This window comes from Podarcis pityusensis, assembly GCF_964106645.2.
Source record: "Podarcis pityusensis genome assembly, chromosome: 8".
Classification (NCBI taxonomy): Eukaryota; Metazoa; Chordata; class Lepidosauria; order Squamata; family Lacertidae; genus Podarcis; species Podarcis pityusensis.
The window spans coordinates 35,909,736-35,933,036 of record NC_138033.1 but is presented as its reverse complement, the minus strand read 5'-3'; the positions used below and the strand labels follow the sequence as shown (position 1 = coordinate 35,933,036).

At 40.6% G+C, this 23,301-nt stretch overlaps 1 protein-coding gene across 2 annotated transcripts in view; it reads right to left on the bottom strand.

Annotated features, from left to right (window-relative positions):
• GLG1 (golgi glycoprotein 1) overlaps nt 1-23,301 on the bottom strand; it is a 65,065-nt gene that overhangs the window by 31,512 nt on the left and 10,252 nt on the right. For both annotated transcript variants that reach the window (XM_081018129.1, XM_081018130.1), the window contains exons 2-6: nt 11,838-11,870; nt 9,804-9,890; nt 2,175-2,390; nt 1,458-1,661; nt 733-804 (exon numbers count right to left, since the gene is read on the bottom strand). In XM_081018129.1, coding sequence (XP_080874255.1) covers nt 733-804; nt 1,458-1,661; nt 2,175-2,390; nt 9,804-9,890; nt 11,838-11,870 — 612 coding nt within the window. The remainder of the gene's footprint in view (nt 1-732; nt 805-1,457; nt 1,662-2,174; nt 2,391-9,803; nt 9,891-11,837; nt 11,871-23,301) is intronic.

The following is a 23,301-nucleotide window of genomic DNA, read 5'->3' as shown; positions in this document are numbered from 1 at the left end:
CACACTGGACAAAAGGAGTAGAACAGAAAATCCGCTGGCCTTGAATTTTCAGAACAAGCCACCGCTAGAAATAGAATACATTGCTGCTAGTTTCAAATGCATCACTATTTCTAGAAAATCCAAGGCAACCTACAGCAGGAGGAAGGGAAATAATCGTGGGGAGCAAAAGTGCAGAGTTCTTAAAGCATTTCAACCACAAGCATAGCTTGTCATTTCAATTTGCTATTTATTGCTCATATACTGCTCAAAGCGTTGAGGAAGCAATGGGGCATTACACCTGGAATAATGATCAATAAAATGCTTTGTCTGCACTTTACTCAAAACGCTGTCTCTCAGGAATGTAACAACATATCTCAAAGAAAAACACGCATGCCTTTAGAGAAGGTAACAAAGCAGCTCTCCCTCCTCAGAGATGTTAATTCTTATTGATGCAATTTAACTGCTACCACACAAGGCAACTCTGTAACTGAGATGGGAAGTTCATCAACAGGTCACAGACAGTTACGGCTGCCTTTAAAAAGACAGCTCTGAGCCGATGCACAGGATTCCATGCACTCTTCCACCCACCACACCCTGATGGGGCAGGAGCAGACCAACCCTCTGATAACACACCATATTGTATATTAATTTGTTTCTTATCCATTGCATGCTGAAAATAAATGAGGCGACCAAGAAGCAGGAGCTTTGGGGTCAAGAAAGATAGTGGAATGGCCAGGTGAAAGAGGCACATACCTTTTCACTCATAGAGTCTTCAAACTTGTGGTTAAAGAGACACTTGTACACCCTGCCTTCCCCAGCCTGAGTCTGTGAAACAGAGCAACAATATTGGTCATGAATGTCATATGGAAACGTATTAGGAGTATCCTGGTATCCATAATTAAAAAAAAAAATTAACACATTCATAGCCTCCTTTTTCTTCAAGGACCTCAAAGCAAAGGTACATGCAGTTATCCCCATGTTACCCTAACAAAACCATTAAATAGGTTAGGCAAAATTATTTGTTTAAGGCCACTCAATGAGAGTGATAGCTAAGTGGATATTAAAACCCAGGTTTTGTACCCCACCAAGTTTTATTCAGAACAGACCAGTTGAAAGTAAAGGACCCATTAATTTCCATGGGTCTTCTCCACATATGCACGTCTCTTCAGCCCAACTTCAGCATTCCATTCTCTACATCACACTGGCTACATTTTATCATAGGCCAACATTTTGTGATTTACAAGTCCTCTGTCATTTATCTATGTTGTGCATGCTCATGACTAACACTTCCATGTATATTTCTGAAATGAGTTCAATATATTGCCTGTATTATCTGTAGTGCACCTTTGAGAGATCTGTTCTTGTATTCTTTAATTAGTTACATGTAGGAGCATTTACTGAATGACAAGGCGAGAGGGGAAAGGGTGGGGAGATGGATGCTAGTCCAACGGGAAGGACGATGTCAAGCAACAACTTACGTTCTCACAGAAGCGTTCCCGGTCATCCCGGCAGGCAAAATATAAGTGCCGATCCAAGTGGAAATCATCAGAGGAGAGCTCAGCTACACGGAGAATAGCCTTTTTGCACAAGTCTGAGACCTTTATTCTTGGCTCAATCTCTTCTGCCTCCTTTACCAGTCCTTTCTCCAGGCAGGCCACCACCTCTCCTTGAGAATGGACATCCTGAAAGAAGAGAAAGAAGCTAAGCAGCAGCAAGACACACTTCCATCTAGCTCTTCTGCATGTTGCATTAGGAGCCTACAGAAGCATGTTCTACATTGAAAGAACATGGTTCAGTTCAGTACACCTGTGGTCCTGAATCTCTGTCCTCCACCCGCCCCAAAAAAGTCTGCAGCTGAAAACACCACTGTATCTCAAGGAAATACCTGAGCCTGAAAGAGCATGCAGTTGACCTGAATTTGAAGGCACCCTCAATCTACCAAAGGCTAAAAGCACTTTCCCAGGGTGTGCCCCTTCCAGAGGACAGCCCAGATTCACTCACACAAGAAACATTCCTTCTGCCTAGCACTGGTATAAAATCACAGGGAGATAGGATAGTAATTTAAAATGCTGACCATAGAACATGGTCACACTTCAACTGGCTTCTTCGGAGTAACATTGATTCTAATGAGACAATATCCTCTTCCCTCCCACCTCCAATTTAATGGACATGGAATCACTTTGTAACAGAATTACCTTTTCTCCAAGACGAATGCTGCCACACTTCAGGATGTTAATATCACTTCTGCAGTCATCCATGAAGCCACAGATCAGGCGGTAATCACTGAAAATTATGGCTGTCATTTTGGTGATGTACTGGTGACACTGGTATTCAGTGATGTTTCCTCTGTGATCTACCAAGCAGGACACCAAGTAACCTTTCCCAACAGGCTCATCAGCACACTCTTTGATCTGTCCAGAAAGACCCATGATAAAAAGAAGCCTGTATTTTATCTGGCATTTGCAGATCATTTTATTTACTGCCTACTCAGGATGTTTCTCAATATAGAGAGATTATATAAAAACAATGACACCAATTTTCAGGAAAGGGGATGGAAAAGGAGAACCAACCGTTTATTCCCTAAAGGTTCCAGAAGAAGGGAAAATGTGGGGTGTCAGCCCTCACACCTCACCCTAAAAGCAAAAATGAACATAAATTTTGCAAGCTCCACACTAAAAAGACCATGAAAGCAAGCTGTAATCACTCAATAACTTAAGATGTCATTGTTAGACTCTACATAAAAAATATGGTGCTCAAGGGCAGTCAGGAGTCAGTCTCAAATGTAGCCAGGGCCTGTATCATTCAGTTACTTGAAAGCTGTTTTGAATTTAATCTTCTGGTAGCCACTGTAACCACATGGCTGTAGTAGCTTAATCCAATAATAAAAGTCGATCTTCCACATTCAGAAATAGCTGCAAGTGACATAGCAGCATTCCTGCAATCTCACATGTATGAGGGGTAATTACGCATGGCTTTTTAAATCAGAGAATGAAGTGCAGTCTGCAGTTTTCTCCTATGAAATATCAGCATGATAAAGACAACTAGATATGAAATGGAGAAAAGCTGCTCAGGGCTGGTATTGGAAACCAATATTCTGAGCATGGTCTTAAATAGAGCAGGGACTGAGGTACTGTGTGCTTTTTCAGAGGATCAACCTTTAAGTCAAGTTTACACAATCCATCAAATTTATTACATTTATGTCCTTTCTTTCCTCCAGGAAGCTTAAGACAGTTCTCTCTTTTGATCTTCACAGCAACTTTATGAGGTAGCTCAGAACTAGACCATGTGACTGGCCAAGGTAATTCAGTAAGCTTCTGGCTGAATGACAATCTGGGTTGGGATTTCCCCATCCTACTGTGACAATCTACCGACAGTTCCCACCCATCCCAAAATTTTGGAGAAAATCCTTAAAAGCACTGAGTTCCTTTCCTTGCACATGTGAGTAGAAAAAGCCACACACGACAAGAAGAACTTTGGGTAATATTCATTTGTTGCTGGCTCAGCTCAATGTTACTCTTATGCTGCTGGAACTAGTTAAACAGGTTGAATATTGTTAACATTAATTTGAGCGGATGAGATTATGTTTGAGTTTCTTTGGAGAAATAGGCAACATGGGATTTTTTAAAAAAAGCAAATAAATTTCAAGACCATCCCCACTGGTCACCTGTTTACAGAATGCAACTAGGTCTGAAAAAAGCTAGGTCACTATGCTTGAAATCTGAGCACTGAGACATTGCTCCCTCTCTCTCTCTTTCTCTTTTTAAAAATACTTTATGTACAGTTATGCATCATACAAATAAACAATAAATAAAATGAACATGTAATACAAAACCAGAAACATACAAAGCAAAAAAACCCACATACCGTATTTTCAGACTTCCGGGTTGGCGCCATCGCCGAATGGCGGACTCCCTCCGAGCTCCGGAGGGAGCCTGCTCGGCAGGGGCTGGGTCCTACCGCACCGGCGATGCGGGGACCCTTAAAAACCACGGCCACGAGGGTCGTGGACATGGAGACTCGGCTGGCACCGCTAGCGCCCTCCCGACTCGTGAAGGAGCCTTTTTAAAGGCTACGGATCGGGTGCCGGGGAGAAGCGTGGTGCTTTGAGTCCTCTGCTATCCCTGCCGAGCGCAGCCGCATGCCATCCGGCGGAGAGCGCTGACTTCTTCTATTGAAAATTCGGACTTTTAGACAACAACCCGTGAGTAATTTGGAAACTGGGTTTAAAAGGAGGAAAAAAAAGAATTTCTTTTTGAATTGGATACGAGCGGGGGGGGATCCAAAAAGGAAGTCAGTCCCCCCCCCTATTGTAAACCTTTCAAGACAAGGACGGGGAAACCAAGGTCCAAAAAGATTGGTATTGCTGATAATCACTAAGAATTCCACGATGGGGAATCATAAGAACTGTGCTGGAGGATGAATTGAGGGAGAAGAAACGTAACCCCCCCCCCTGGGAACCGGGGTGATTGAAGAGAGAGCCTGGTGAAAAGAGTCGGAGATTTTGACAGCTGTCAAAGTAGCTGTCAAAGTCGGAAAGCAGAGAGGATTTTATTATGAGAACTTTGCTGGCTAAATTTGTTATAATTTGCTACAACTCGTTAAAACTTGGATACAAAATGGCGAAAATATGGATAACAACCGGACTTTTGGACTAGAGAAGACAAAGTTATAACAATCCCCCTAGAGGAGTTTCGGGACATTACAAAGATGGTCGTAAGTGAAACAAACACCATTGGAATTTTACAGGACTGGTTATCTTCTGGGAAAGCTGCAAAACGGAAATAATATTTTGTCTACAGGGTGTTCAGCTAAAGGAGACAATAGAATTTTCTATTGAAGAAAGGAAGGGACTGAACGCAAGTTTTTGTTCCTGAATAACAATAATCCCTGCAGACTTACTAAGCTTCTGAATTAGAACGTTTCAGCAGCGGAACAAGAGGAAACTGGACTATAATTTGGAAAGAACAATGGGGGGAGCTTTATTAAAGATCTGAAGTTAAGTGTTCTAAAAATAATTATGAAAGGGAAAAAAAGGGAAAAAAAACCAGCAAGGAGTTGGGGGAAATAGGTGATTCATGGATTGTAAGAATTCCAGGCGGATAATATGGTTTGGTGGTCAGGGGGAAATTAAACCGGGGACAGGGGGGGGAGAACTAAAATCCAAAGGCTTGTCAACTTCTTTTTTTTGAACTGGCTTTGTCTCATCTTTTATACTCTTTATTTCTTATTTCTGATATTTTTATTATGTGGGGTGTTTCTATTATTAAAAAAAAGGGAAATTGTGGAATGAAAATGGGGTGGGCCCTGGGAAAGAAGTTTTCTGTGTTTTATTAAGGGTATTGATGTGGAGCGTAGAAATTTTAAATTCGAATAATGGTTTAAACAAATTAAGTTTTTATTCAGAACTGAGAGCTTGTGGAGCCAACAATATGAAAAAGGAATATGGTAGGGGTGGGGGAAGGGGGGAGTCCCAGAAAGTGGATTTATGAAAATAAGGCTATGAACGTATTTTAATTATTGCTTTCTGTATTTTTTTTTTTTTTTTTTATGAAAATCTTAATAAACATTACCTAATGCCCCAAAAAAAAAAAAAAAAAAAAAAAAACCCACATACCGTATTTTTCGCCCCATAGAGCGCACCGGCCCATAAGGCGTACCGAGTTTTTTTGGGGGGGAAATAAAGAAAAAAAATTATTTCCCCCCCAGGCGCGAGGCTGAGGCGCCGGGGCTTCGGGATAAGATGCAGCGCTGTGCAAGCCGGGGGAGCCCTCCCGCGGCTTGCGCAGAGCTACCCGAAGCCCCGGCGCGACTGCTCAGCGCGCCGGGGCTTTGGGGTGCAGGCAGCTCTCCGCAAGCCGTGGGAGCCCGGCGGGAACTCCCGCGGGCTCCCAAGGCTTGCGGATAGCTTCCTGAAGCCTGGAGAGCGAGAGGAGTCGGTGTGCACCGACCCCTCTCGCTCTCCAGGCTTCAGCGAAAGCCTGCATTCGCCCCATAGGACGCACACACATTTCCCCTTCATTTTTGGAGGGGAAAAAGTGCATCCTATAGGGCGAAAAATACGGTAAATACAGTGATGGTAACAAAAACTACAGACAAGAATATAGACACTATATTCTCCTAAGAAAAAGAAAATATTCACTTCAAGAAAGAAGCTAAAAAGAAATAGGGTTAGGAATAAAGATGACTTCCAGCTAACTCCATGTGGTTCATTCTTTTCATATAACTGGTTATGTGTAAATTATTATTATTATTATTATTATTATTATTATTATTACTACTACTACTACTACTAGTACTGCAACCAACATATTCCTGTGCCTTTAATTGTTTCATATGTTTACATTTGTAATCGATTATTAACTTCTACTAATAGATCTTTGTATGTCAACCAGTTAGAATCCATATTTTTTCTTTGTACCGCCTCCGCCTCCATTGGTGATATCCACAATGGGGTTTTTGGTTTGAATATTTTTTTATTCCTTTCCCATACTTCCTATAAAGCTATCCTAATAATGTGATTTAAAAATCCCTTATGAATTTTAATTTTATTGTAGCCCAAATAACCATGTTAACCTACTATGTTATCCCAGCCCTCAATGTCCAGTAATTTGGTATTCTTTAATATCATCCAATCCTTGAGCCAAACCAGGCAAGCAGCTTCATAATAAATCCTAAGATGTGGCATTCTAAACCCTCCTCTATCTTTGACTTCTGTTAGTAATTTTAATTTAATTCTGGGTTTTTTGCCCTGCCATATGTATTTAGCCAAGAATCTGTGCCATTCTTTAAAGCAGTTGAGGCCATTGAGGATCGGAATGGATTGAAAAAGGAACAGCATTTTTGGTAAGATGATCATTTTGATTGAAGATATTCTTCCCCAAAGTAAAAGTTTTAATTTACTCCAGATCTCTAAATCTTTTTTAATTTCTTTCCATACCTTTACATAATTATCTTTATATAAATTAGTATTTTTCATAGTAATCCAAATTCCTAAATATTTTGCTCTATTTGTTACTTTAAGTCCTGCCTCTGCTTCTAAATCTGATCTTTCTCATATATCTAGATTTTTCACCATGAGTTTTGTTTTCTTATTACAGTGGTACTTTGGTTTACAACCATAATCCATTCTGGAGGTCCGTTTGTAAACCCAAACAGGTTGTAACCCAAGGCGCGCTTTTGCCAATGGGGCCTCCAAAAAAAATTTCTTCATAATCCAAAAAATATGGGTTGTAATCCAAAAAAAGGTTGCAAACTGGGACACACACTTCCAGGTTGGATGTGTTTGTAATCCAAAACATATGCAAACCAAGACATATGCAAACCAAGGTACTACTGCATTAATTTTGAATCTTAATAGTTGTCCAAATTCCTTCATTTTCCAATGTTGCTCGAATAATCGCTAGTGGATTTTCCATTGTGATTATTAGGTTGTCTGCAAAGACCCTAACCTTATAAGTTCTTTGCCTAAGTTTAATTCCTTCTATCCTAGGATCTTCTCTTTTTGCTTTTAAATATACTTCTAGGACTGTGATATATAGGAGGGATGATAAAGGGCAGCCCTGTCCTGTTCCCTTAGAGATACTAAAGGCTTCTGATGTTTCGCCATTTATAATCAATTTTGCTTTTTGGAAATTGTAAATTGCTTTTATACCGCTACTTATTTTCTCACCTAGGCTCATCATTTCCAGAGGGTTTTTTTCATACAATCCCACGACACGTTGTTGAAGGCCTTCTCGGCATCAACTAAGATCAGGGCTGCCATTTTATCTGGTCTCGTTTCTAGGTATCCTATTGTATCTACTATCAATCTTATATTGCTGTATATTTGTCTTCCCAGTAAAAAATCTGATTGATCTTTATTAATTATTATTACCAAAATCTTTTTTAATCTAGCAAGAATTTTGGTAAACAAGTTATAATCTGAATTTAAAAGTGAAATTGGTCTGTAATTCTTTATTTCATCTAAATTGGATCCATTTTTCGGTATTAATGTAATTAAGGCCTCTTGCCACGATTCTGGTACTTGCCCTCCTTCTAGAATTTTGTTCATTATTTTTTCGAAGACTGGTAATGTTATATCTTCCAGTTTCTTATAATACATTATGGAAATTCCATCAGGACCGGGAGCTTTTCCGATTTTGGAGGTCGCAATTCCTTCTTTTGTTTCGCTAATACCAATAGGGGTATTTAAGTATTTCCACTCTTCCTCAGTTATTTTTGGCAATCTGTTGTTTATGAGAAATTTTTCTATTTTAGTTTCCTCGATCTTTTCTGCTTTGTATAAATTTTTATAATAATTTACAAAACTTTTTTTGATTTTTTCAAAGTCATTTGTAATTTCTCCTTTATCTATTATACTGCTTATTGTTTTGTCTTTTTGTTTCTTTTTAAGTAACCTAGCATTTTGCCTGGTTTATTTGCTGATTCTGAAGTTTTTTGTTTGAGCCATTTAATTTTATTTACCACTTCATTATTTAATAGCAACAGAACTCATGTGTATTTGGTCCTATCCAAGGTGTGTAAGTTCAAGGGGTATGATTTTGGGAGAGAGAAAGGGTTGCTTCTGTACTTTACAACCATGGAGACATCTCTCTCAAGATAGCTAAAAAGGGAGCAGCAAAGCCAATATGGAGCATAGCCACTTTTTAGTGCTTGCCTAATATTGAAGAAATCTAATTGCATTTGCCGTCAACACAATGCTGCCTGTTGTTGTTTTTTTGTTTTTAAAGTACTCGACCTAAAGCTGAATTTATGGTATGGCACACAAAAGGAAAGAGTATAAGAGGAGGCAGCACTAGGATGAACTGCTTGTCAAACAGAACAACCTTCTCAACTTAACCTTGAAATAACTAGAGCAAATCACCAATACCTGCAGAAACACTTGTTTTATTTGTCATTTATGCAGGGTCCCAACCACTACACAACCAGAATATCCCAATTATATCTAGTCCATTTGTTTCAACCCTTGACTTTGGAAATGAACCCTTCACAGATTTACGCTACATTCTAAATTCCATTCCTCTCAACCTAGCCAAAAGGTCTTACACTAGGTACAAGTGACAAAGCCTCACTGGTAAGCAATATCCCTCCAGATTTATTTTTTCCTTTAAATGAAGATTTCCAAGTCTTGCCATCACTACCTTGAATCAGGAGAGAAGGAAAACTATGAGTAGCCCTCAGAAAAATAGTGCTCGGAAAACTGCCTCAATGGAGCAATATTCAGAAAAGTGTTTTACTGGAAAATGCATCAGTGTGCTAATGACCTGAAGCAAACACTTCCAGCAATTATACAAACAATTATGAAACTGTGAATGACTGAAGCTCTTCAAGTAAACATAGTATTACTTTTTTTAACTTTAGAATTTATGAGCACAGTAACAGTGTTACAACGCCACCTTAGAGACTACATTTTATAGAGTTTTCAGAGGATGAATGAACAATTCTAGACATTTTCCTGAATCCTGAAACTCCCAGGAGAGGATGCAGTTGGCATACCAGTTGGTACTTTGATCCACAGACATCACCTGTTACTCTTCCAGAATATATTTCTCTAGTGTACCTTTCTTGCTAGCAAGTACAGGATGGTCTAGATCTACAGTAAAAGTTGGTGGTCCACCCATTCCATCAATTAAAATAGCCTTAGAAAAGTACAGAACGAAAGATCTCACGGCTTGCTGCTGTTCTGTTGTGCGCTATTTAAAACATATTAATAATTCTCTATTAAAAACCCTTTTGATATATTCATTTCAACAAGACTTCAATTCTTTCTTATTTAGAAATAAAATTAAGATTACTGCCCACCACCTAATCTTCCTCAGCCTTACCTCTGATATGGTAGACTTGCAAACCTCTCTAGCCACTGATTCAAATTTTGGATCTGTAGTCAGGTTCAACTTGTAGTTCCACAACAGCTGGGAGGGAAGAAACACAATACTGTTATTTTTCAACTGCAGGAATCTTTCATGAGCCAGACTTAAAACAAACTAATGATATCTTTATTGTGGTTTTGAGGCTGCTTTATGCAGGTTAAAATTTAAATCTATGTGAACACAAGCCAACCAACGCATTTCCTGCACAGCAGTTTTCATGTGATTTTCAGAAACACATTAATATACTGATGCTCTGACATATGGAGAATACAGAACTTAGGGAAGCATGTGGTGTGTAAATCTCATTTTTTTAAAAAATCAAATGGGAGCTTACTTCTATGGCTCATAATCATGAAGAATCTCAAAACAAACAGAGCCATAATTAGTGGAACTTGGGCTTCTGTGCTTATGACAGCACCCATGGCCAATCAGTCTTCTCCATGCCATGCCATGAGAGCATTCCACTGCAGAGAAAGTTAAATAACCTATCTGTACCCCTCAGTTTGTGTGTGTATGCGTATTTTGATTGTTATAGGCTAGAATGTTAGAATTCAACCAATATTTGAAGAATTAACAGAAGGTGCCTGACACTGAATTTAGCAGTGTAAAAATACATGCTAAACTTGATTTTATCCTGATCAAGGAATCATCTTTAAGAAACAAAGACAGTCGTGATCCATCAAGATTGGCCATCAGCAAAGCAAAAGCTGTGCCAGCCACAAACAGGAGGGGATCATTAGTAAGACAAAAGACCAATAGTTTTGGTTTAGGATTACAGTTTGCCTGTTAGAAGCGAACAGGAAAAAGATGTCTGTTTTACAAGCTTGGGGGAGGGGGAGCGCAAAAAAAAAAAAAGGGATGACGGTCTGTTTTATAATGAAGAAAGGGTCAGACACAATGTTTGGGAGCTCTTTGAATTCAAGGCTGCAGTAATGGAATGTGAATGCTCTGAACTCCCTCCATCTAGGCTAAGATTGTATATATGTGTAAATAAACCATGTATCATAAAGCTGCCACCATCTCTGATGTGCCTCATTGTCCAAAACGAAAAACAGACCCTGGTAAGCATGCCTGGTACCCTAGGGATATAGATATAAGTAGAGATATGTGTTGGTGAATAGCTGTTTCGGGTAGATGAGTGGAACAGGAGGGAAGAGACTTAAAATGCCCTGTCTACCCAATTCATTGAAAGAGTCATCCTATTAACAGAATGTACTCCAGTCCACTTTTTACTTTACTTTATTTATTTTTTAAGTTAACCATCCTTCATCTAAAGGGTGATGTATAACAATATTAAAATACAACAACAGGGAAATATAATCCACTCTAAAGTAAAAGCTAAAAGGGCAGCAGCTAAAATGCAAAAATGAGACCTAAGACAGATGAAGTCACTTTAAAATGCCTGGGCAAAAAAGGAGATCTTAACTTTGCACCAAAAAGATTGTAATATCAGCACCAGTTTAGCAAGCTGGGGTGCCACCGAATAGTATCATTTTAATTAAGGCATTCTTCTGTGCACACATAAGCCCAAACATCATACTATCCTACTTGACTGGATTTAGTACTTATGTTCCTACCAAGATGGTCACAAAAAAATCTAAATTGTCTATATAGATCACAGAGAAAGAAACAAACAGGAGCCTTTACTACTTAAAAGGAGTTGGCCTAGGATCCCTGAAAGAAGCCAATTTGCCAGAAGCAAATGTTGCAAAGTAATAATAAATGCCACTTACAGCTCCCTCCCTGTTTTCTTTAAAAAGGCTTTAAATATCTGGTTTTATTAGGATTTTAAACTGTATTTTCTCTTTGGCATATGGCTTTCTACTGGTCTAATTATAAGTTGTGAGGTGCTGCTCTTTTAAGGTTTTTTTTAAAGATATTGGTTTTAAATGTTATATTTATTCTAAGCCACCTTGAAAAAGTCAGACTATAAATCACTGAATCAATAAAGAAGCAAGTGCCAGCCCTACAGAAAAAAAGCACACTTACGTGGTTGCAGTCTGATGAGATTTCATTGTCCGGCTGGAAAAAGAAAGAAAGGGACATTAATTCTGAGCAGGTCATGTTGCACTGTATTCCTTCCACACGAACAGGCACAAACTATTGTTTCAGAATAATGTGCATTATTAAATGATGAAATCAGACCACAAGAGATTGTCAACTCACAGATTAAAGGCAAATTTATCTAATCTAATCAATCTCTGCTGCCCAGGGAAATGGCCTCGACTGAAAGGCAGCAGTCATGGGATGTTTTGCTTTTTTGGAACAGTGGTCTTGTATTGCTTTTGCAATAGTGTTATTTCATAAAGCAATGAAGTGTAGACAAGCTAGAGATTTATAAGGCACACTAGAGGTTCCATAAAAATAAAGCAAGTAGAATTTAATTCATGAAATATTTCTCATGACCTCTTCAGATCATAGGCCATCCAGAATTTTTTTATCCTGTCCATGGGTCACAGTTCACAATTAGGAATTACAATTTTGAAGAAATGTGCTAACAAAACCCTCATGAATTTTATTTTGCTCCCTTTGGAGCAAAAGTCCAGAAGTTATGAAGTCTCCGCCCAGACAGAGTGGAACGGAATAAAAAGAGGCTGTATTAATTGCCCTCCACCCAGGCCTGCCTGAAAACTACCACACACAGCCATTAAAGTCTCTGCTCAGCCAGAACTTCCATCAGAACTCCTCTGGCTCCCACTTTTCCACTTAACTCCCTGCTTGCACATCACAAAGTGCCATATTTACACCATTACCCCTTCAAATCCTTCTGCAAAACCAATCTTTTTTGTACAGTAATACCTCTTGTTACATTTGCTTCATGATATGTTTTTTCAGGTTGTGTCCCATGGCAACCCAGAAGTACCAGAAAAGGATTACTTCCGGGTTTCGCCACTCGCACATGCGCAGACACGCAAAATGACATCACGCATATGCACAGAAGCTGCGAATCGCGACCCGCCCATACGCAGATGCACAGACGTTGGTTGCGTTCCTTTCAAGTTGCGAACGGGGCTCCAGAACGGATCCCATTCACAACCAGAGGTACCACTGTAATGTATTTAGATTAACTATGCTCAAGTACATGTAAGCTCATCTGCTCACATTCACTAGCTTTTGGTGGGTAGGGACTTCTTTGTTTATAACACTATGAAGCATCATGTGCACAAATGACTCCATATATTTATGAAATGCTGATAGTTGTACCCATCCCTAATCAAAAGGCCAGAAAAACTACTCAGTCCCTCCAGCCTCATAGCTCCCTGTGCCCCAAGCCACCTTGCTGCTAGCTCCAGTGGAACTCATTCTGGCTCCTAGTCAGAAAGCTGACTGCTATTCCACAACAGCCTTGATTCTGCAAAACTGTAGATGCACAGGCGTCAGCTTCACAATGGAAGCAGCACAGGCTTCAGTGAGCCTCTCTCTGCATTTCCCCTCAACCTGAACTGGGTTGCTTGTTCTCTGAGCTTCCTTGGCAAAGGTCCTTCAGGTTGAGTTCAACCACTGTGCCTTCACAGCTGCTTGTTACTTCTTGCAAAGCAGCCATGTGATATCAGTATTTGCCTCAGTGGGCGAGACCCAGCAGCAATATCTTGGAGCACCCTGACCCTTGTGTAATTTTCGGCAAGAGACTCAGGTCACATCCTGCATTGTAAGAATTCTTCTCTAGCCCTCCAGGATATTTATGCACTGTGGCTGCAGAGGTGAATGGAAGCACACTCATGCCTCTGCTACCAGCCAGAGGACCGAGGGCCACTCAGAGGCTGTACCCCCAGTTCCCAGAAAGGATCTTGACAAGGGGAAGAGGAACCTGGCCCTAAATGTCAGCCAGAGAAAGAGCAACTTCAACAGCTTCTTGCCCTGGGACTGGAGAAGTTAGCAAAGGCAAAGGACACTCTCATGGCCCCATCCAACAGCCAAAGGGTCGGGAGCCACCGGCTGCTTTCAAGCCAGGGAAGACCTGCCCCACCCAAGCTGGATAAAAGTGCCTGCTTTGTTATTAATTTGCTCTCCTTTCTCTACCTTTTCTCTCCACTACCTTCCTTGTGTGTCTTTTATCTTTTTAGTTTCAAAGCCAGATGGCAAGGCCTGATTTTTTAAAAAAATGTTGTCTTTGGCCGACAGTAATTGTGGGTCGAAAAGTGAACCCAAAATAACAGTAATAACGTGATTTTTAAATAAAGTAAGCAAACAATCACACAAGTAGTGATGTTTTATGTTTGGTGCCTCAATGCACAATATTTTCGTCTCATTGCTTATCCTCCTAGTACCCTCACCAGGAAACAGGCTCCAATCCCTTTCTGCGTCAACAAAAAACAAATGAAGATATATATGACACATTTTCAGGCAGAGGTCATCCATAACAACTTACAAACAGTAAAAGCTTAAGTATAAATATCAGGATCACTATTGAGCAATATCACTATAGCTAAAAGCAATACACTATTTTATTACACTGGCTAAGGCTCTGGGGGGGAAGAAAAAAGGAGAAGACCATTTCATTTTCTACAGTCTACACAGTCGGTGGAAAGAGACAAGCTTTATATAGCCTTTCAATGAGACCCATATCCCAGCAAACAGGATGTGGTATTTTTAAACGACAAAGGAGTCCACTTCTCTGAAAACAGTTTGCCATAAGCCTATTTAGCACAAAGAGTGTACAAAAAGAGGGCTGCTCTAATCCACAGTGGTCCTACTGAATTGTTTTTTGCTTCTTCCAAGCAAGGCAGCAACAAAGCATTTTAGCCATGTGCCTTCTCATCTACTAGCAGTGTTCGAAATTACCCGGCCTTTTGCAACTGAATGAAGATGTCCAGGAGCCACCCTTGGCGCCTAACATCTCCACCTGCCTAGGTGCAGTCAGCTGATCTGCTGGGCACAGCGGCAGCAAAAGATGCACGTCTTTTTCTGCACAGCGCTACCCCCACCAAACACCAGATTTGCCCATCAGTGCAACAGCAAAGGATGTGTCTTTATTTTGCTGTCACGCAGCCAGGTGAATCAGGTGTTTGGCGGAGTAGAGCGATAGCAAAAAATGCATCTTTTGCTGCCATGCTACCCTGCAACCCCGATTCTCCCTGCAGTTTTTTGGGGTTTTTTCAGGGCTGCCTGGATTGGTAGCAGGGCAACAACATCAAAAAATGGCACCTAGACATTTTTTTTGGCGCCCACAACCTCGGTCCCAGTAGCCACATGACTCCTAGCATTCCTATCTCAGTATCTAACACTGTCTACTAGGATACACGGCCAAGCTAAGCTTTTTCTTTTTTAAAATATCAGCATAATTTTGTTCATACATCTCGACTGGCCATATACCCCAAACCAGCAATAAATTTTAACAATGGAACAGATACCTATATATAGCCCTAAGATCTCGTTCAGTGGTCTAGGTGCAAATTTAAAATTTATAGTCATCCGCATCAGCAGTGGAAGGGCATGAGCAACCAAGCACCCAGAATGTTTCTAGCCCTGCCAAGTTAAGGTGAGTTAGTCTAAACACCAGCTCATGTTTTCTTCACAAGGGACATGTAAATGAAGCTGCTAAAATGCCCGCTTAATTTCTGTTTCTGATTGAACATGACAATTAAGCTGGCAAACATTTCTGGCATTGAAATTTGGATTGCGTTGAAGACAATGTCATTTTCTTTTTTTTCTTTTTTAAAAATAATTTTTATTGAATGATTCTATGCCACAAAAAAACAATACAACCACACTACCACCAAATACAATCAAGATATAAAAACCACATACATCAATATTTAGTTTGTTATTTGTTATTTACCGTCTTATTTCTTCCCAAACATTCCATACAAAAACACACATATGTGCAGACACCCACACACCCACACCCAAAATGATAATAATGAAAGTAAATATTTTTTCCCCTTCTATCTTCCAAAATCTTTTCTTCAACTTTGACTTCCTGTGACAATATCATTTTCTTGGTGAAATAAAAACTTCTTCTGGCAAAGCATTAAACATTAGCATACTTTAAGATTACGAACTGCCTTTATTCTAACTGATTTAGTCAGTTCTTATACTTTTTGGGAATGTAAATGTGCTTCCAGTTTTAATTCTAATAAAAGATTTATGCTCCAGGTATGCAAAGTTTGAGCAATGCTGATATAGTGAGTGGGACCTGCTCCTGTAGCCTTGAACTGCAATAAAGATTGCCCTATATTCATAATGAGAGCAAGCCACAATGGATTTTTCCTGGATCCCAATAAAAGATGCCGTCAAATTTGCTTCCTAAAATGTCCATCACTATCATGGTATGCACAGCTGGGGATTTAGGTTATTTGAACTGTAACACTCAAGGAAAAGGGGGACAAGAAGACAAAGCAGAGGCGATAAACAAATTTTAGTGCCCCCTCCCCAATTTTGTTAAAAAATGTTGGGATTTCCCTCAAGAAAAGCAAGGGCAAGGAAGAATGAAGCCAAATGTCCTCTACTGATTTTACACTGACTGAGATGCAACTTGGATGATTCTTCAAGCCCCTAAGCAATGCATGCTTACTGATCCTAGTAACTTTACTGAAGTCACATAGCAATGGTCTCAAGAAGGAATCATGAACTCACATTGTTTCTCTAAAGCAGTGGTGGCCAAGTCCCCAGAGACTGCGATCTACTCACAGAATTAAAAACTGGCAGTGGTCAAATCCCTTTTTGGGGGGTTCAGGTCAAAGTTGAACTTTTTTTTCCCTTCCGTTCTGCAGATTGTGCAACAACGGAGGGCAGGGCGAGGGGCCGGGGCCGGATTCACGATTGACCAAAACCTCCAGGGGATCTACAAGTAGATCGTGATCAACCTGTTGGGACATCCCTGTTCTAAAGCATTATGGCTCACCAATGAGTTTTGCGGAGAAATGCAAGAGTGGGTGGCTTTTGTGCTGTTCCCTATGATACAAAAACCCATTGATATGCCCACTTTTGCCTCTGATTCTACCCACCACTGGCATATATCCCCTAGGGAATGTGTCTCTCTGGATGAAAAAGGTTCATCACCCCTGAACTTGAGCTTCAGTCTTCCTAACATTCTTCCATGTAATTTTTTTTTCTAGCACCAGACCTTTTAGACTGTAAATGTGTCTTTTTTACAGATCTATAAGCAGCTCTAGAAACCTTTTTGGGTGAACAGCAGGATAAAAATGTTTCACATAACCCAGGATAGCTCAGTTGGTACGAGCATGGATATCTCAGGATAATGGGTTCAAGCTCCACATTGGGCAAAAGATTCCTGCATTGCAGGTGGTTGGATTAGAAAACCCTTGTGGTCCCTTCCAACCCTATGATTCTATGCCCTACACATTCAAAATTAGAAACTGTCTTCTTTCCTTCTGATAAATAAAAATAACAGAAGTTGGCAGCGTTCAACTGGAATCATAGTTCATCTTCCTTAATACAGATGGCTGAATTATTTTCTTTGAAATTTAGAATGTCTCATGCATTAGGTAAAGGTAAAGGGACCCCTGACCATTAGGTCCAGTCGTGGCCGACTCTGGGGTTGTGGCGCTCATCTCACTTTATTGGCCAAGGGAGCCAGCATACAGCTTCAGGGTCATGTGGCCAGCATGACTAAGCCGCTTCTGCCGAACCAGAGCAGTGCACGGAAACGCCGTTTACCTTCCTGCCGGAGCGGTTCTTATTTATCTACTTGCAGCTGGACGTGCTTTCGAACTGCTAGGTTGGCAGGAGCAGAGACCGAGCAACGGGAGCTCACCCCATCGTGGGGATTCGAACCACCAACCTTCTGATCGGCAAGTCCTAGGCTCTGTGGTTTAACCCACAGCGCCACCCGCAGCCCTGTCCAAATAAACCCCCAACTAGAATAAACAGGCATATTAATTTACACAAGATACAGTGGTACCTCCGGTTGCGGACAGGATCCATTCCGAAGGTCCAGTCGAATCCTGATGTTCCGCAACCTGAGGGTTGCTTCTGCACATGCAGCGAAACCCGGTAAAATACTTCCGGGTTTGCCGCGCATGCATCCCGAAGTTTACGTAACCAGGGTGTTACGTAAACGGAGGTATGACTGTATTTTGGCATACTTTTATGGGTTAGGGCACTTCTGGGGACAGGCTGGCAACCTTTATGCCCTATTACAAATAGGTAACATTTTGGTAAATTTGTTGAAAAGGAAGAATACTTATCCCTTCCAGCAACAAGTAGAAGCTTGCTTGCTTGCTACTAAGTTCTCCACAGCAGAAGGCTGTGGTCCGCTTCCTTCAAGATCACCCAAAAGATGCAGTCATTGAGCTGTTGCATTCATTAAGCCTACGTTAAATTAATCATAGTGACAGATTATCAAAAGGCAGGTGTGTTCGTCTATTGTGGCATTGCAAAGACCAACAGAATCTATGTGGCAGAAGCTTTTGCGGGCCATGGCCTGCTCCAGCACATGTGTGAAATGTTATCCTCAGTTGGTAGATTGTTCATGAAAGCTTTTATTATTCCATTAGCCTTTAAGATGCCACCAGACTTTATTTTTAAAATTAATTAGTTTAAAAGCCAGCCTAAATCAAATATTTTAAAAAGCAAAGTTTAATTAGAAAAGAGACTTTGACGCAAGCTACCCACATCCAAGTGACTGACAAGGCACTTCCAACAAAAAGTCATTGTCCAAATTGCCCCAAAAAATTCAGCCAAGGCCACAAAGGAAGCAGAGCACAAGGTAATGCAATAACAGTTTGGCAACCTTCTGGTGGAAGTCCCAGAGGGACCCTCAGCTGAGACTTCATGTGGCCAGAAGCCACAGGATTCTAGAAAATCTCACAATGATGAAGCAACACTTGCCTTGCCTATGTCTAAAAGGGTTCACATTTCATTTAAGTGCCAAGAACAACCCAACTAATTTGTTTGTGAGCACCTTACACTACTGGAACACTAATGAAGTAGTGGGTAGAGGCATGGTAGTCCCTTAGATGGCACAACAATAATCATCCCTTGTAAAAGCAGGTGGTGGAAGTAGATTGCCCATACTTTTAAAACTTCAGTTGGAATTTCCAGTATTTGCGGATATTTGAAGAGTAGCTAGTTCTAAGGTCTCTAAAACATCTACCATCTATTTACAGCAATAACTACTGTTTTAGAGACCTTAGAACTAGCTACTCTTCAAATATCCGCAAATACTGGAAATTCCAACTGAAGTTCCTGTTCACCTTTTACTGGTCTCAAAGCCCTACCAGATCATTTCATTTAAGCATAGACCAAGCGGTCTTTGCCTGCTTGGTACCCTCAGATGTTTGGACTACAACTCCCATCAGCCCCAGCATTAGCACTGACACTCCTTTAGTAGGAGGAACAGAGTAGACTCATGCACGCAAGAAGACTGAAGTTGAAAAGTGTCCCCAGCACAGTTTTCACGGCTGTTACACTGAGCATAACCAATTATGCTTTTGCTTTTAGTAATGTCTTGCTCTGGCTTTCTTTTGCAAAGTCTTGCTATGAAACGAGATTTTTCATACATTTGAGCTAAAGGGAGGAATTTTTTTCCTCGGTCAGCATTTTCATTGTACAAATCCACCTGGATTGGCTCCCTCCTACTAAGAACTGCAACATCTGTAACTGCTTTGAGATAAGCCATTTGCTTCATTTTTTAAAAAGTTAACAGAACTTTTAAAAAGAGCTCAGTTAGCAGGAATCCCAAAGGACTATGCTATGATAGTTCAGTTGGTAGAGCATGAGACAGGGTTAAAGCACCATGTTGGGCAAAAGATTCCTGCATTGCAAGAAGCTGGATTACATGAGCCCCATGAGCCCTTCCAAATCTACAATTCTATATTCTATTCTGGTTAGAATATCAGGAGATACAACATGGATGCCAAGCAGCTCCCTCCCTCCTGCCCCCTAATACTACCCCCTCACCAGTAAGATATACTTCTTGGCTTGACATTAGTTACATACATTTACTCTTACTGTGGTTTAAATATGAACCCCATGGGTTCAGCACACAGCAGTTGTCAGTCAGTGGAACTGAAAGCATGCAAGTATACTATCTGGACTCCTTCCTTCAATCAACCCAGAGTCTTTGGCCAATGAGCAGCAGTCCTGATCAACATCATAGTGCAGATCCAAGAGAACCCCAGCACGCTGAACTACAAAGAATAATCATGCAGGAACCAACAGGCAGCTGAAGTCTATTAAACTCTATTGGCAACCCACAGCATAATTGGAGAGCATGAATTGTGCAGAAAGAGACATACAAAGCAAACTACTCTAGATGGCCCATCAAGCTAAACCAGCCACAGTGTTACAGGGAAAGAGAGAAAACCCAAAGCCATTAGCATCTACCGTAATTCTGCTAAAAAGATAGAAGAGCTGGCCAGTACCAGAGCTGCTTTTTCAAAATGATTTAGAAACATTAGCTAGTGGCAGCCTGCATGTTAGCAGGTATAGACAGATATTCACATGTAGATCCAGGTGCACATATATAACCTGTTTTGAAATATTAGCACTAGCTGTCAATTGGATTTAATCTGATTTTGTCAGAGAACATCTTCTCCCATACAAATCCACCAGTACATAAGATATTCTAATGAATTCCACTGCACGAGGCTAACATCCACTAGAAGTAGGACCTCCCCTGTTGCAGACCCAATTTTGTGGATCCTCTGCCAAGAAAACACCACACAATATCTTCCCTGCTAACTAACACTTTTGCTTCTACTGGCCTTTGATCATTATATGACTTTGCTCCTGTGCTGCCTTCATCTTGCTCATAGATTGCATGTTATGAGTTTCACTGTTATCCTAGTTTGTGAACTGCTTTTCAAAATACAAATATTATTTAACTGTGTATAAATGTTTAATAAATTTAAGCCAACACAAGGGGGAAGCCTCTTGCTGAGTTCTGCTGAGCACAGTAACCACAAATTTGTCAAGTAAGTAGCAGCTATGTCTTAACAAGTGCTTGCATATCATGCCTGTCAGCTGCCATCTTACTGGAGAAACTGTCAATATATCTAACTAACTCAGAAATGACCGATCTTGTCCTGTTCAACACCTCTGCACAGCACACTTTGTACAGAAGTCAGTGGATCCATCAATCACTGAAAAGTGCCCAAATAGTCATGACAACCTGCACCGCACACTCAACAAAAGGTCCGTGCAAGTGCATCCTTCAGCAAAAAAGGAGAGACATTAGCAGTCAATACTTTCACTTTGGAAGATACTTGGATTCTCAACTCATTCGTTAGCTGGAATTGTGAGGATACATGATCATATCACTTATATTTCTCAAACAAAAACTCTCAAATCCAAACAACCACATATATCATTAAGATTTGCTGTGAGTTATAAAATCCCTGTACATAGACCAACTCAGTATTGCACTGTTCTGCCTGCTCAACCTTTGCAGGTTTCCTAATTGACTGCATTTTGCATTCCTTCTTCAAGAGCATGTGAAATTATTGTGGTCAGAATATCAATGTCATTAGTAAGCCAAAGGCAACGGTAACATTAACATTTGACAGGTTTGTTGTTCTGACCACAATGGCAGTAATGTTGAAAGTTATGGCAGTAATGTTGAAAGCATCTATGCACTTGTTCAGTTTGCAACATGTATTACTTTTGCATCAGTTTGCAGTAATCCATGATGCACTCCCCCCCCCCCCCGGTTGTCATTTATATAATCAAAGTTTGAGGATCATCTTGTATACCTCACATCTTAGCCATCAAACAATTGTGCTCTCCTCCTTACTGTTGGTGGCTGCATGTTTATACATGAGAGCAATCTGTCTACAGTCAAGTATGCTCTCCACTGTGCATCAAAGGTGAAAACATTTTTTTCCCATTATTATATGGTAGGTCTGGGAAAACTCCTGGTCTGAAATATTGCTGCTGCCAGTCAGTATGTACAAGACACGAGATCAAGGAGCTTCCTATGTGACTTAACCTGCACATTTCCCAAAGGTACTCTCATTTGGAAACTTACTTAGATGGACACCAAAGTGCTTCTACAAATACAATACAGATGCTGGCATTTAATTTATTCTCATTTGAAAGTCTTTATAGTGCAAAATAATAGTGAAAAGGCCACAATGTCCATTTTGCATCTGGAGGCAACAGCACAACACACGACAGCATATTGGGTTAGACATATTAATAGATCAAACAGTTCAAGAATTGCAAGCCAACACTCAAAAGTTTTTGACTGTGCACAGGCACACAAGGAATCGCCAAAAAAAAAAAAAAAAAAGCCCACCTAGTTTGTACCCGTTTTCCAGGTCCTGCATTCCACACCCTAATTCTAGCTGCCTTTTGCACCTACACTTTGAATTCGTTCTTTATGTATATGGGCAAACAGCATTATTCCACACATCATCATACTAGGGTCTATCCAAAGTCACAATGGGGCTTTGACATGATTTTCTTACTGCGCCAGCTGCAGGAAAAATGCTGAAAATTGAGATGCCCTTGTATATAGTCTTCATAGACCTGACAAAGGTCTTTGACCTCGTCAGCCAAAAAGGACTCTTCACACTGCTCAACAAGATAGGATGCCCACCTAAGCTTCAGAAGAAAATTGTGTCCTTCCACAAGAACATGAGCAGCACCATCCAATATGACTGCTCACTCTCAGACACCTTTCCTATAATAAGGCCTATATTTTGATATTTTTATTCCAACCAATGTTTACAGCAGATGAGCCCCCAAAACACACATTTGTCTGTAAATGCAAGGGCTTATACCTGTACTATTAGAAATCTGTCATTTGACTGAGCATCACAGTATGGTTCAGATCATTGGTTTGGTTACACAGCTGCTAAACAGGGCTAGTGTAGGCTTACAGATATGGAGATAATCCAAACTAGCCCAGTAGTTGCCACATTCAAGCTTCTCAGTGAATATTCATTCCTTAATGGAAGGTTCAGCTGTGTCAATATTGGTTAATTGAAGACACAGATCAGTGAACAATAAATTATAGCTCTGATGATGAGAAGCTAATGCAAAAGGGTAGAACAGTTTACAGCCTGGTTCCATTTATTCTCCCTAAGGCGTAATGGCGCCAGGATGCAATGCCACCCTGCAGAGTCACACACATACCCAAATAAATGTATTATGTCTCTTAACTTTATGAGAGAATCTCTCTTACTCTCTTTGGTGGAACTAAAGCTTAATACACATACAGTACACAAATGCAACATTTCATGCCATCTTTAAGCTGGACTCCTTGCTCCCCTCATCCTACCTTCCAGAAATAGCTGATACAATTTTCTGCCTCCTGCCTCAGTGCTAACATGGAACTATGAACTGACTCACAGAACAAAAGCAGCAGGACCTTTGCTCTCACACATATGAGGATTTCTCCACAAAGGACATTAACACAGCACAGGGCAGAATCAGAACACCCAGCAGTTATCCTACATGTAAATTGACATGTAGGACATCTTTCCGCAGGGCCTGCAAGACAGAGTTGTTCCGCCAGGCCTTTGATCAGGGCGCAGCCTGACTC